Source organism: Marmota monax, unplaced genomic scaffold (assembly GCF_021218885.2).
Source record: "Marmota monax isolate L192 unplaced genomic scaffold, Marmota_monax_Labrador192_F-V1.1 WCK01_AAM20220418_F8-fsc00090, whole genome shotgun sequence".
In the NCBI taxonomy this organism is placed as follows: Eukaryota; Metazoa; Chordata; class Mammalia; order Rodentia; family Sciuridae; genus Marmota; species Marmota monax.
This window is the reverse complement of record NW_026695219.1, coordinates 4,758,085-4,772,307: the sequence shown is the minus strand read 5'-3', so window position 1 is coordinate 4,772,307 and position 14,223 is coordinate 4,758,085. Positions and strand designations below refer to the sequence as shown.

Here is a 14,223-nt window from a genome sequence, read left to right as displayed (position 1 = left end):
CTCTGTATTTGCTTGTCTATCTAATGGTAGTTTGCCCTCTGATGAAACTAAGGTGATTTTTTGTTTATTTTTGTTTGAGATGGGGATCTTGCTCTATTGTACAAGCAGGTCCTGAACTCATGAGCTCAAGTTATCCTTCCACCTCAGCCTCCTCACTAGCTGGAACTAGAGACATGTGCCACTACTTCAGCTTCTAAGATATTTTTCCCCCCTATTCCAGGAATTTAACGCAAGGTGCTTAACTACTTAGCCACAGCCACAGCCCTTTTTTAAAATTTTTATTTTATCTATCTATCTATCTATCTATCTGTCTGTCTATCTATCAATCAATCAATCTTTGTTGCAGGTTCTCACTAAGTGGCCTAGGACCTAAGTTGCTAAGGCTGGCTTTGAACTTGCAGTCCTCTTGCCTCAGCGTCCTAGGTCATTGGGATTACAGGTGTGCATTGTACCTGATTTAGGATTAATTTTGATTTTTACTTTGTTCAACATTTTTCTTTCTGTTAGGTTTGAAAGGATGGCTTCCAAGTTCTTCACATATTAGGCTAGAAACTGGAAGTCATATCTCTTCCCCAGTTTTGATAGCACTTTTGCTTTTATATGCAAAGTTTTGTGCAGTTGCTCTGTAATGGTTATTGAGTTCAGATTCATCAGTTCTCTGACTCTTCTTGTGCCTTTACTGATAAATTCTTTCTTTCAGTAACAGTTTTCACAGGCTCTTAGTACATTGTTCAGATACTTCCATCTGTAGACAACTCACTAAGCTGTGGTGTGTGTATGTGTGTATATCTTAAAGGATGCTTCAAAGCCACTTTCAAAAAACATAGTTTGTCATTGCAATTTCTCTCATTTTTAGTTTTTTTTTTTTTTTTTTTACTCTTAGAGCTCACCCATGAACCAGTTTTAGAATCTCATTTTAAGTGAGAATAATTTTATTCAGAAAATTATCCCTTTATGTTCCCTTTTCTTTAAATTCCTTATGTAATTTATAATTTTTAGTATTGAGTAAAAATTATTTTTTAATTTATATATGACAGCGGAATGCATTACAATTCTTATTACACATAGAGAATATAATTTTTTTAAAGAGTAAACTTTTTAGCAGTAAGATACATAAAAAAACACTAATTCACATGATTTCCTTATAGCATTTTTAAATTATAAAAGGATTGTAATTTGATATATCCAACAAAGTCAGCTGATTTATTTTTTTGAAAATTATAACATAATTGTAGAAAGAATATTTTAAAAATTTGGCTATTTTTGTCTTCAGGGAGTGATGGTAAATTTGTGTTGTATAATAACACTTAAACCACTTTACTTCAGTATTTTCCTATTTTACCTATTATACTATTAACGTTAGATACTAGCCAAACATCTTTTGTTTGGTATTTATTCTAGTATTTTGTTGTATTTATTAACTTAAGAAAAATTCCTTTCAGTCTCGAAGTGTGGATAAGCAACATGCTGTAATCAATTATGATGCCTCTACAGATGAGCATTTGGTGAAAGATTTAGGCAGCCTAAATGGGGTAAGTTCACAGGTTTATATTTGGTCTTGTTTGAATATTCATTTAATATTATATGAAGACAAATTGGATTGCATTTCCTATTTGTATTAAATTTTCTTTTTCTTTAGTTTGAATTTAACTTGTAAATGCTTGCTAGACATATCACATTTTGGGAGCCATGTAACAGAGTATGAAATTAGCACATGTTCACAAGAAACTAATAGATACAGGAATTAAGACAGTTAAAGACTTCATTAGGAAGATGAGGACTAAGCTTTATCTTACTATATATGGCTGCAAAAAATGGTGGGAAAACATTATAAAGTCATGGCAGTAAGAATGCAGAAAATACTCTAAGGGGTCATAGAAATATGGGCTCACTTTATTTTTATTTTTCATTTTTGTAAGTTGTAGATGGACATACTATCTTTATTTTATTTATTTATTTTTATGTCATGCTGAGGATCAAACTCAATACCTCACACATGCCAGGCACTTTATCACTGAGCCACAATCCCAGTCCTGTCGGCTCCTTTTTTAGAAAATAAAGATAGAAAGTGGTTTGGGGCCAGATAGTGTAGGACCTTTTATACTAAGGTCAAAAACAAAGTAAAACACAATATTTACCTTAACAAGTATAGAATATTAACTAAGCACCGTTGTTTTCTTCTTGCTTTTTTGGCTTTATACTTTAAGATACTTTTGTGTTACTGCAATTAATTTTTTCTCATTTCTTCATTTGGTCTTTCTTCATTTAGCAGAATATAAATAGCCATAGAATATAAGAGGATGTTGAAGTATTGAATTATTTTAATTTTTTATGCATTTGCTAACATAAGCAGATATAATATTGTTCATATCTGTGTTTTTGAAATTCCTTTTTGTATTTGTGATGCTGGGGATTGAACACAGGGTTTGGGGCATGCTGGGCAAGTACTCCACCACTGAACTGCATCCCTAGCCCCTTGAAATTCTTAAAATAAATTTAACAGAAATTAAATCTCAACTACTTCAAGCTGTTACTGCTTTTCAAAATATGTATTGAACTTCATATGAATAAACATGCAAACATTTGGCAAATTAGGTAAAATATTTTTTCCTGGTCTTAAATTGGTCTGCTATTAATGGATTTTTCTGTTTGTTCTTTGAGACAAATTTTTTTATAAGCATGTTCTGTTGGTTTATTCAAGCCTTTGATATTTCATCATAGCACATAGAATTAAATCAGCATTCTTCAAGTTTGGACTGAAGTTGTTCACTTTTGGCATTAGCCACTTTTCCATATATGTGGCCCCACACTTTCCCTTGCCATACCTCTTTTCTTCCTATAATTCTTTCATTCTTCAAATAATTTTCCAAATATATTGTTAGATTTTCTTCAACTAAGTAGTTCGCCTGTGTTGCCATTTATAAAAGTTTCACTTATTTTTAGAAGAAAATCAAATTCTACTCTTCCAGAAAGGATCAAAGAGAAGTCTCTTGTATTTATGAATATTAACTTCTGATGTTGTTGACATGCTTAAAGTTTAAAGTAGAGATGGGCAAAGAAGGTAGACACTGTTAAACTATGAGGCATGTAAGTTACCAAGTTTAATTCCCAGCTATTTGTTAAAATATCTTTTTTCCTTCTATGTACCCATAAAGTTTTGTTTTAATCTGTTATTTTGAGTGTTTCATCAGCCTGGTATTAAATCTGCTTTTATATCTCTGTTTCTGTGTTTAATTATGAGCTCCTAAATAGTTCATGTGCCTTTGCTTCTGTAATTACAACCACAGTGCCTAGCATAGGCACGGCATGTGAACTTAGTCAATGTTTTATAAATGGAATTGAATTAATTTTGTATCCAAAGGACTTTGGGATGGGAATTTATCTTGCCTCGCATGTGTGAAGCCCAGGTTTGGTACCTAGCATGCACTCCCACCCCCCAAAAAAGTGGCACAAAATTATAATCTACATTTATATATGGAATATTTTAATATTTTATCAGTGTTATAAATTCTTTTGTATATATATTTTAGATGTAGATGAACATAATACTTTTATATTATTTATTTATTTTTATGTGGTGCTAAGGATTGAACCCAGTGCCTCACAAATGCTAGGCAAGTGCTCTACCACTGAGCAACAACCCCAGCCCTCAGTGTTATAAATTCTGTATTTAAGCCTAGAAAGTTTCATCTTGACTACAAGGCTGTTCCTATGTGTCTTTACATTATTATTTTGTGAAATAATGTAGTAGAATTATATTGGTGGTTTTTAGTCTTTAAAAATATTGTGATCAAATGTGAAATTATTTAGTGTTGGGTTTGTTTAAAAATCAGATGAAATATGAACTTCTAGGCTGTCATTTCTGTAATTTGATTATACTCAAAAATTTTGTGAAAGATAATCACCTATAGAGAGCAAGTTTTGTGTTTTAAACTTGGAATTAGGACTTAGATTTAATCTCATGTGTAATTTATTAGTTGTATCACTTGGAACAAAGCATGTAATCTCTTCAATATTCGGCTTCTTCATGTAAATTGGTATTGTCTCCTAAAGTGTGTGAAAACATAGAGTTGAAGTTTATGAAAAGTGAAGGTGTAATACAAAATTTGTTTTAGCTCTAAAATAGTGAAATGATAATTCCTGCTGTGTAGTATTGTTACAAGAATTAAATGTGATAGTGCAATGTGAGTGTGCGCTTATTATAGAACCTTAAAGCATTGTACAAATGATAAATTTACTCTTACCTAATTAACAGCTGAAAACATGCCACAAAGGACATGGTAGACAAATAATGTCAGAGTTCTATGAACTACTAGCTATCATTTATTTTATTCATAAAGCATATAGACTATGTAATCTACATATTGTTCACTCTTAATGTTTGTGTAATTCTAGAATTTTGAGCACCAAGTTAGAAATAGTAATTTCAGGAGTTGGGGGGCATGCTAAGTGGTTATAGCCCAGTTTTAATTTTTATTAGTGATGTAATCTTGGACAAACTATTTAATTTCTCTTTTCCTTAGTTATTAAAAAAAAAATAGAAGCAATGAAATGGTACTTCACAGTTTGTTGTAAAGAGATAAATAAGTTAATTTCAAAACTTTGTTAGAACATAAATAGAAAATATTTAGTATATAAAGTTATTGCTATTATTGTTTTAGAAAGCTACTAAGACAAGTTTGGCACCATGTAGCCTATGTATTTTTCAATGAACACACTGTTGTATTTTAAAATGAAGCACTTACCAACCAAACTCAAAAATGTTCACTTCCACTTCTACTCCCTTTTACTCTATTCTCCATGCTACTTCCAAGGGACTAAATTTATATTTTGTTATTTCCACATTTCACTAAAAACGTAGTTATAATAAGTGAGAGGAAGCTGAAACTGGTTCTGTTGCTAATGTTTTAATAGATCATTTTTCTGCAAATTCAATGCGGCCTCTCTTTCCGTAGGAACCCTTGTTTGTGTTCCGTTCTTCCTACCTTCTCCTTGTACTGGACCATTCACCCCTTTGTTAAATGTCATGGTTTCTGCCAGATCTATCCTGTCCATTCCAGTCCTGGCTTTTGTTACTCTTTTCTCCCTCTCCCCCAAATGTCACATTAGGCCAATGTGATACAAAGTGGAGAATGGTCACACTAGAAGGTATAGAAGGTTAGGGAAGAAGATAAAGCTGTCCTAGTGATTGAGGTGTAGATTGTGCTTCTGGCCACTATATTCAGTTTCCCATAATATTAATATAGTATATGATGGTGTGATTAAATGATGTTGGCACAGAAACAAAACTTATTTTTTTCCATGTGAAATTTATTAATATGCTTCATATTTGATATACTAAAATGATTTTTCCCCTCTTGTCTTTGAAAATTTCTCTTTTGTAATGTTAGACTTTTAGGAGATAATTTTCTCCCAGATGTTTTCACTTGCATTTTTGTGAGCTGAACCTTTGTGTCTGGCTTGTTTCCTAAGTCTTTTTAGACCTTAAGGAGTATTTCTAGCATAAGTGACAGCATGTTAAAATTGTGTTTCATGATGCCTGAAAATCACCTAGTACATATGTTAAACACATTGTAGGTGCTTTATATTTAAGAGAGTTGAGCAGTCTTAAACTTTAGAAGGGTCATCTTATGCCTTTTGAGTGAACATGGTGTTTTATGTTATTAGATGCTGTGATTAATAAAATTGGCTCAAAACTGTTACATTCTTTTACACAGTGTAGCTAGTTGTTTATTTCCTGCACACCAAATATCAGTAAATTAATATTTTCATTAATATTTTATTTGTTTTCTTCATCTCTCACAGCTTTTCTAGTTTATAATTATACCTTATTTTAGTAAACTCCAAATGTGAGTTTTAAAACACTCTGAAATGTTTATTTTGGAATGAGCCTAAAATTAGAGTTTATAAATCCAAGAAGCCTTTGAATTTTCTTTGTGTTACCATTTTAACTTTTCTATATATAATATTGGAAGCTTCTGATTTGAAATTATTTAGAAATCATGCTAATGTGTGATTGAGTCTTAGTGGTATTCACTTGTTATCTGATTGGAATTAAAATTGCTATCTTTTCTAATTTCTTGATAGGTATAAAATTGTTATTTTATAACATGTAGGTATAAAATTGTTATTTTATAACATGTAGGTATAAAATTGTTATTTTATAACATGTTACAAAGAGCTAATTATACACAGACATTTGAGAATATGACCATAGTAACATTACATAACACTCTTATGTACTTTCCTATGCATCATTCAAGGCCCTTCTAAGCTTATTCACTATGGAGGGAACCTTTCAAAAAAGCTATATTGGCCATCTCGGATAAAGTGGAATGGGAAAAAAAAAAGAATCAAAAAGGAAAGAATATAGTAACTTTAAGTTTCAATTTACTAAAGAAATTTGTTAAGTATTTATATAATATCTTCATTCTGGGCAATGAAGTATAACATTTGTTCTGTGATCTATATAATTCTAGTAACTTCTAGGTCTTCAACTCCAGTGATGCCAGGAAAAGTAATCATCACTTTTTATTATCAATGTCCAGTGGATTATTTTTATTTTATTTATATATATATATTCAAGTCTTTTTACAAATAATTTACAAATATAAGAAAAGGATAGTAAGAACAACTTGAAATTTCAATAAATAATTTGGCACAACAAACTCAAATTTGTATTCCATATGCTCCAGGGTTTTAATTGTACATAATAGACAAAATGGTTAATGTTCTTTGAATGCAGATGACTGCTCATCAGCTTGTCATATATTCACCTGAAATGTTTCTATTTTAAAAATGTTGAATCCAGATGTCAAGTACATTTCTGATTGGTTCTAGCTTATTATTTCAATTGTTTTTGCTCTTGCATGGTCAAACGGTGTATTTTAAACTTTAACACCTTATAATTTTGACAGGATGGCCATTTTCTTCTATAATACTAAAACATTGATTAGTAGATCAATCCACTAGTTTTATTTCTGTATCATCTTTTTCCTTCTAGTCATCTTTGTGTAGATACTTATATTGAGCATATGTCCATTTACAAATGCTATTAAATTAGCATTGGAACCAAAGTGGGGGAAAAGAATAACATATAGGAAGAATATGGTTAAAATTTCTTTTAAAATTCAAATTGGTTCAGGTTATTGCTGGAAAATACTGCATGATTCTTCTTATTGAATGACTGTGTAAGAAATGCCTTATTTTCTTTTTGTCCTTGGAAACATTATTTTCTGTTACTCTTTTGTCCATTATTTTGGTTATTTTTATTATTGTTAGAAGTAATTGAGAAAACATAAAATAATTACCATGGTGATGAAATATCAATATTTTAACATATGGGAAAGATCATTCACTAAGATCCCAGGATACATCTTAGATTCATAAAAGAATCTAAAGAACCCATGTAACAATTGTAAAATAGGAGTTTATTCAGTTATTTTTAAAAGAGTAAATTTTCTTTTTGCTTTTTGGAATAATTTTAAGAGTAAAAGAACCGAAAGGTCAGTCCTCACAAATTCTTTTTCAAAACAACCAAAATTAGGGACATAAGCCCTGATGATATATTTCACCCTTTACATTTTGCCAGCTGAATATTAAGAATTTTTCTTGGCATTATCATTAGAAATGATTCTAAGTGCCTAAATTCATCTTGGCAGCACCAGGTTCTTTGTTATCAGAAATAATGAAAATGGGCTTAGTATGAAATACTTTTATCATGCTTCGGAACACATGGCATACCTTAATGATACAGAAGCTGTCAGCCACCAAATAGTATGTACTTTTTCAGTATCAGGTTTTCTGGAATATGAGAAATAATACTTGATATGTAACCTAACATCTTCTTTCTCTTTTTCTTGCAGACTTTTGTGAATGATATAAGGATTCCAGAACAGAGTTATATTACCCTGAAACTTGAAGATAAGCTGAGATTTGGATATGATATCCTTATGTGATTTTGTGCATTTATCCAATTTATTAAAAAATATTTACTCTGGTATAAATTAACATTTCTGAGACATAGAAATTCACAATATAGATATGCTAGAAATCTATTTATTCAATGACTTCCTATACTAAAATACTAGATGTTTTAAAAATATATTTTTTTAGTTATTATTTTTGTTTCTAAAATATCCTGGAAAAGTTGATGAACTCATCTTCCCAGTTTATATAGTTTCACTAGCAGTCTCCCTGCATTGTTATTGCACATGTTATTTGTATATCAAAGAATTTAACTGTGGGGAGAACAGGTGTAAGGGGAATGTTTACTTTTTGTACAGCCCAGGAGTTCCTTTCAGGTGGATGACAATGGCACAAATGAACTTCCTGGGAGGAATAAGAATAAGAATTTAAAATTCTTTTGTTTAAAAAATTAGAGTCTAATAACTGAACAGGGACACTACTACATTACACTACATAGGATAGCTTAAAGAATCCCTGGAGAAGAAACATGATTGAAGAAGATAACATTTCTGTTCATCAAGACACAAAATTTTATATAAAGGACTTTCTTATATTTAATTAAAATACAGATACTCCACATTATGCTGAATTATTTTTAAGTTTTAGTGTTTTGAATTTTGACTTTTATCTGGACTTTGATACTAAAGAATATATTAAACAGTGGCAATCTGGATGGACTTTTATCACTTTAGCAGAGAAATTGTAATCTCAACTAGAATTGATGCTGAAAGTTAATGTACTACTAACACTATAAAAATCTGTAGTACCATTTAAAATTTATGAAAAATAAAATTTAAAAGCTTTAAATTTTAAAATTCTTATTTAGGGCTGGGGATGTGGCTAAAGCGGTAGCGCGCTCGCCTGGCATGCGTGCAGCCTGGGTTCAATCCTCAGCTCCACATATAAACAATGATGTTGTGTCCGCCAAAAACTAAAAAATAAATATTAAAAAAAATTCTCTCTCTCTCCTTCTCTCCTCTATCTTTAAAAAATAAAAATAAAAAAAATAAAATTCTTATTTAAAATAAGAAAATGTTTTATAGCTTGTCTTAATGTTTACACTTGAAGAGCTAAAGGACTATATGAAAAGTCAAACCATTAAATATGAATGCATATTTGTTGTATATTTTAAATCTTTAAATTATCACACAAATGATTAAGTATTAGTATTAAAACCTTGGCGAGTGAGTCATTTTCCACCAGCATGTTTTCAAAAAATATATGCAAGTATAGTTTGTATTTACGTATCTCTGATTCTGTTAATATCAGTTGTTTTAAAACATGAGAAAATACTAAAGGGCTCAAATTTTAATAAACACTATGAAGTTAACTTTGAATTTTAAATCAAGAAAAAACTATTAAGCTAGACATGGTGTCACATGCCTGTAGTATTAACTATTAATAAATAACCCTGACTTTACAAATTGTACAGTATTTTCTTAATAGCAAACTAATTTTTTTTTTTTCTTAAAGGAGAATTGAACCATGGTAGTAGATGTGAAGGTAGTGAGAAAATGGTAGTATTTTGTGTGTATTTTAAAGATGGAGCCAGTACCATATCCTGATTAGGTTGGATGGAGAGTGAGCAAAAGAGTTGGGGGGTGGGGGTTCAAGATTTTGGCCTAAGCAGTAGAAAAAATGAATTTATTACTAACTGTGGAATTCTGTGTAGAACAGTTTTATGGGAAAAAAATGAGAAAAATCATCTCAAAAATCAGTTTTAGATTTAATTGAGGTTATTATTTTTCTGTTTTCTATTTGTAATTCTGCTAATTCCTTTTTTGGGTGGAAGCTGAGAACTTTTTTTCTGGTACTATTGTTTAGTGCATAAATTTTCCACTAAATACTGCTTTTATATTCTGAATACTCTCTAATTTCCTTTTTCATTTCTTCTTTGAACCTGGCTATAGATATGTATGTTATTTCATTTTCAAATATTTAAGGAGTTTCTCAAAGTTCTTTTTATTATTGATTCATAATTTAATTTTGTTGTGGTTAGTGAACATACTTGATATGCCTCAAATCCTTTTGAGTTTATTCAGACTTGTTCTGTGGCCTAGATTTGATCTGTATTGGTAAATGTTCCGTATGTACTTGAAAAGAATATGAATTCTACTCTTTTTGAGTTGGAAGCTCTATAAATGTTCATTAGCCAAGTTGACTTGGTAGTGTTAAAGTTTTTTATATTTTAATTATTTGTTTTGTTTTCTATAAATTATAAAGGAAAAGGTGTTCAAATCTCAGGTTTGGCTGGGTGTGGTGGCACATGCCTGTAATCCCAGTGGCTCAGGAGGCTGAGGTTGGAGGATGGCAAATTCAAAGTCAGCCTTGGCACTTTAGTGAGACTCTGTCTCAAAATAAAATATTTTTGGGCTGGGGATGTGGCTCAAGCGGTAGCGCGCTCGCCAGGCATGCGTGCGGCCCGGGTTCGATCCTCAGCACCACATACAAACAAAGATGTTGTGTCCACGGAGAACTGAAAAATAAATATTAAAAAATTCTCTCTCTCTCTCTCTCTCTCTCTCTCTCTCTCTCTCTCTCTCTCTCTCTCTCTCTCTCACACACACACACACACTCTTTCTTTAAAAAAATAAATAAAATAAAATATTTTAAAAAGTGAGGGTTGTTGCTGAGGATGTGTTTAAGCACCCCTGAATTCAACCCTTGATACCAAAAAGATTTGTCTTTTTCTCCTTGCAGAAGTTTTGCTTTGTATAATTTGAAGCTCTGTTTTTAGATGTATAAACATTTAGGATTATTGTTTCCTCTTGATAAATTCATCTCCTTTTATCATTGTTAAATGACCTGCCCTAATCATAATATTCTTTGATCTGAAATATGGCTTGCCTTAATTTTGATATAATTGTTCCTGCTTTCTTTTGATTAGTGTAATGTGTGTTTTTCTATTCTTTTACTACTAATCTGTTTTCACATTTACAGCAGACAGCATATAGTTGTTATTTTTTAGCCAATATAACTTCTTTCTTGGCAATCTAGATCATTCACATTTAATGTGATAATTGATATGGTTAGATTTAAATCTATCATTGACATTCATGTTCTGTTCTGTTAGTTTTATGTACTCTTTCTCTATTTTTAATTTCTTTTAGATTATTTATTTTTATGATTCAGTTTTACTCCTTTAATAACTTATTGGCTTTTATCATCCCCCATTAAAGTTATTTTAGTGGTAGCTTATATTTATATCTTTAATTTGGAGTTACATCTTCAGTTGAATACCATTTCACATAATGTACAAGAAAATTGCAGTATTATACATTTTCATGTCTTTTGTCCTGATTTTTGTGCTGTGCTTATGTATCTTATATATGTCACAAAAATGTTACATTGTTGTTAGTAAAAAGTCAATTGTCTTTTAAAGAGATTTAAATAATTTGAAAATTACCTGTTGTTAAACTCACTGTACCTCATATCTTATACCTGTGAAGCTGCCATTTCTTGTGTTCTTTATTTCTTTGTATAGCTTTATGTTTTCATTTGGAATCATCTCTTTCAGCTTTTCTTCCTTCATCATTTCTCTGCTAGTGATGTGTTCTTTTACCTTTTATATATTTAGATAAGTATTTTATCTTATTATTGAAAGTTATTATTGCTGGGTATAGAATTCTACATTGACAGCCAGGGTTGTAGCTCAGTGGTAGAGTGCTTGCTTAGCACATATGAGGCATTGGGTTTAATCCCCGGCACCACATAAAAATAAACAAATAAAATAAAGGTATTGTGTCTACCTACAACTAAAAAAATATTCTTTAAAAAAGAATTCTAGGTTGACATTTCTTTTAGTACACTTAAGATTTTGCTTCACTGAATTTTTACTTTCATTGTTTTCCTTCATTCCTGGTTTTGAGCTATTTGATTTTGATGTTCCCTTGTGTAGTTTTCTTCATGTGTTTTGTGTGTGGGGTTTGTTGAGATCCTTGGATCTTTGAGATTATAGTTTTAGTAAAATTTAGAAAATTTTTCTCCATTATTTCTTCAGTTTATTGTTTTTTCTGTCTTCCACACTTTCCCTCAAGGACCCCAGTTAAATGTATATTTAAATTATATATTAAATATATACTTGCCATCTTCCCCTACTCACTAATACTCTGTTTATTTTTTAAAGCTGTATTTCTCCTCTGTGTTTTGATTTGGATTGTTATTATTCTGGGTCTTTAAGTTCACTATTCTTTACTTTGGCAACATCTAATTTACCATTAACCCATATATTTCATCTCAAACGATGTAGTTTTATCTCTAAAAGTTCAATTAGGAAATTTTGTTGTTGTTGAAATTTTAAAAATTTGAAATTTGAAAATCTGTTAATATAATCTATAATTATGTTTATTATGAACTTAAATAGCTTTTAATAAAAGTTTGAATAGCATTTATTTTATAAATTCCTAAATACCTTATAATTTTTTAATTTTTTTTAACACATAAATGACAGTGGAATGCATTATAATTTTTATTACACGTATATAGCACAATTTTTGTATCTCTGGTTGTATATAAAGTATGTTGACACCACTTCGTGTCTTCATACATGTACTTTGGATAATGATGTCTATCTATCACATTCCACCATCCTTGCTAATCCCCTGCACCCTCCTTTCCCTCCCACACCTCTGCCCTATCTAGAATTCATCTATTCCTCCCATGTTCCCCTTCCCTACCCTACTATGAGTCAGCCTCCTTATATCAGAGAAAACATTCAGCATTTTGTTTTTTGGGGATTGGCTAACTTCACTTAGCATTATCTTCTCCAGCGCAATCCATTTACCTACAAATGCCATGATTTTGTTCTCTTTTATTTTGAGTAATATTCCGTTGTGTATATATGCCACATTTTTAAAATTCATTCATCCACTGAAGGGCATCTAGGTTGGCTCCACAATTTAGCTATTGTGAATTGGGCTGCTATATACATTGATGTGGCTATTTCCCTGAAGTATGCTGTTTTAAAGTCTTTTGGGTATAGACCAAGGAGAGGGATAGCTGGGTCAAATGGTGGTTCCATTCCCAGATTTCCAAGGACTCTCCATACTGCTTTCCATATTGGCTTCACCAGTTTGCAGTCCCACCAGCAGTGTATGAGTGCACCTTTTCCCCCACATTCTTTTTTTTTTTTTTTTTTTTTTAAAGAGAGAGAGAAGAGAGAATTTTAATATTTATTTTTCAGTTTTTGGCGGACACAACATCATTGTTTGTATGTAGTTTCTGAGGATCGAACCTGGGCCACACGCATGCCAGGCGAGCACACTACTGCTTGAGCCACATCCCCAGCCCTCTTCCACATCCTTGTCAACACTTATTATTGTTTGTCTTCATAATAGCTGCCATTCTGACTGGAGTGAGATGATTAGTTTTGGTTTGCGTTTTTCTGATTACTAGAGATGATGAACATTTTTTTCATATTTTTGTTGATTGATTGTACATCCTCTTTTGAGAAGTGAGGATTTTTTTTTAATCTTCCAATGGGTTTCTACTTACTTTTTAAACATGGATTGTGATTATAATAATTGTTTTTAACATTTTTGTTCATATTTGTATCAGTTTTAAGTTAATTGCAATTGATGTTTTTGAATGCATGATAATTTTTATTAGGTGCCTGACTTGTTAATTTCACCTTGTTGAGTGCTATATGCCTATTTTTGTATTCCTATAAATAGTTTTAAGCTCTGTTCTTTGACAAAAGTTACTTAGAAGTAGATTTATCACTTTGGGTCTTTTTTAAAGATTTGCTGGGCTTCTAAGATTAGTCTGGGCTACTTATTCCATATTACTGTGTCAAGACCTTTCTATATACTTTATATACCGCAGAAGTCAACTGTTGACCAAAATCTGGCCCTCAGCCTGTTTTATGGAAACACATCCATGTCCCCTAATTTACATATTTGTATAGCTGCTTTACCACAGCACAATTGAATAGTTATAACAGAGATATTTTCTTGCCATAGCCCTAGGTAGATTCCTCATAAACTGATCAGTATTAAATTGAGTACTTGAGTGAAACTCTCTGAAGGTCTGTGGAATTCTTTCTGTATGCAGCTTCTCTTAAGTAGTTAACCCTTCAGCTTCATTTCCTCTACTACTCAGGGGGTCTGCTCCTCTCTGCCTGGCCTACTACTTCTTGCAGTGTGACCTTGAAACTCTCTGGATGTTTTGTTAGTGCAGTTAATGGGCTCACTTTTGATTTGTTTACCTTTCTCTCATGGATCATTGTCCTGTAATCTGATGTCAGCTGTGTATTAA

At 31.4% G+C, this 14,223-nt stretch overlaps 1 protein-coding gene across 9 annotated transcripts in view; it reads left to right on the top strand.

The window, feature by feature from the left end:
• Positions 1-14,223, top strand: part of Cep170 (centrosomal protein 170) — a 132,423-nt gene that overhangs the window by 40,635 nt on the left and 77,565 nt on the right. For all 9 annotated transcript variants that reach the window (XM_058575161.1, XM_058575157.1, XM_058575158.1 and 6 more), the window contains exons 3-4: positions 1,443-1,532; positions 7,866-7,947. In XM_058575161.1, the coding sequence (XP_058431144.1) occupies positions 1,443-1,532; positions 7,866-7,947 (172 nt within the window). The remainder of the gene's footprint in view (positions 1-1,442; positions 1,533-7,865; positions 7,948-14,223) is intronic.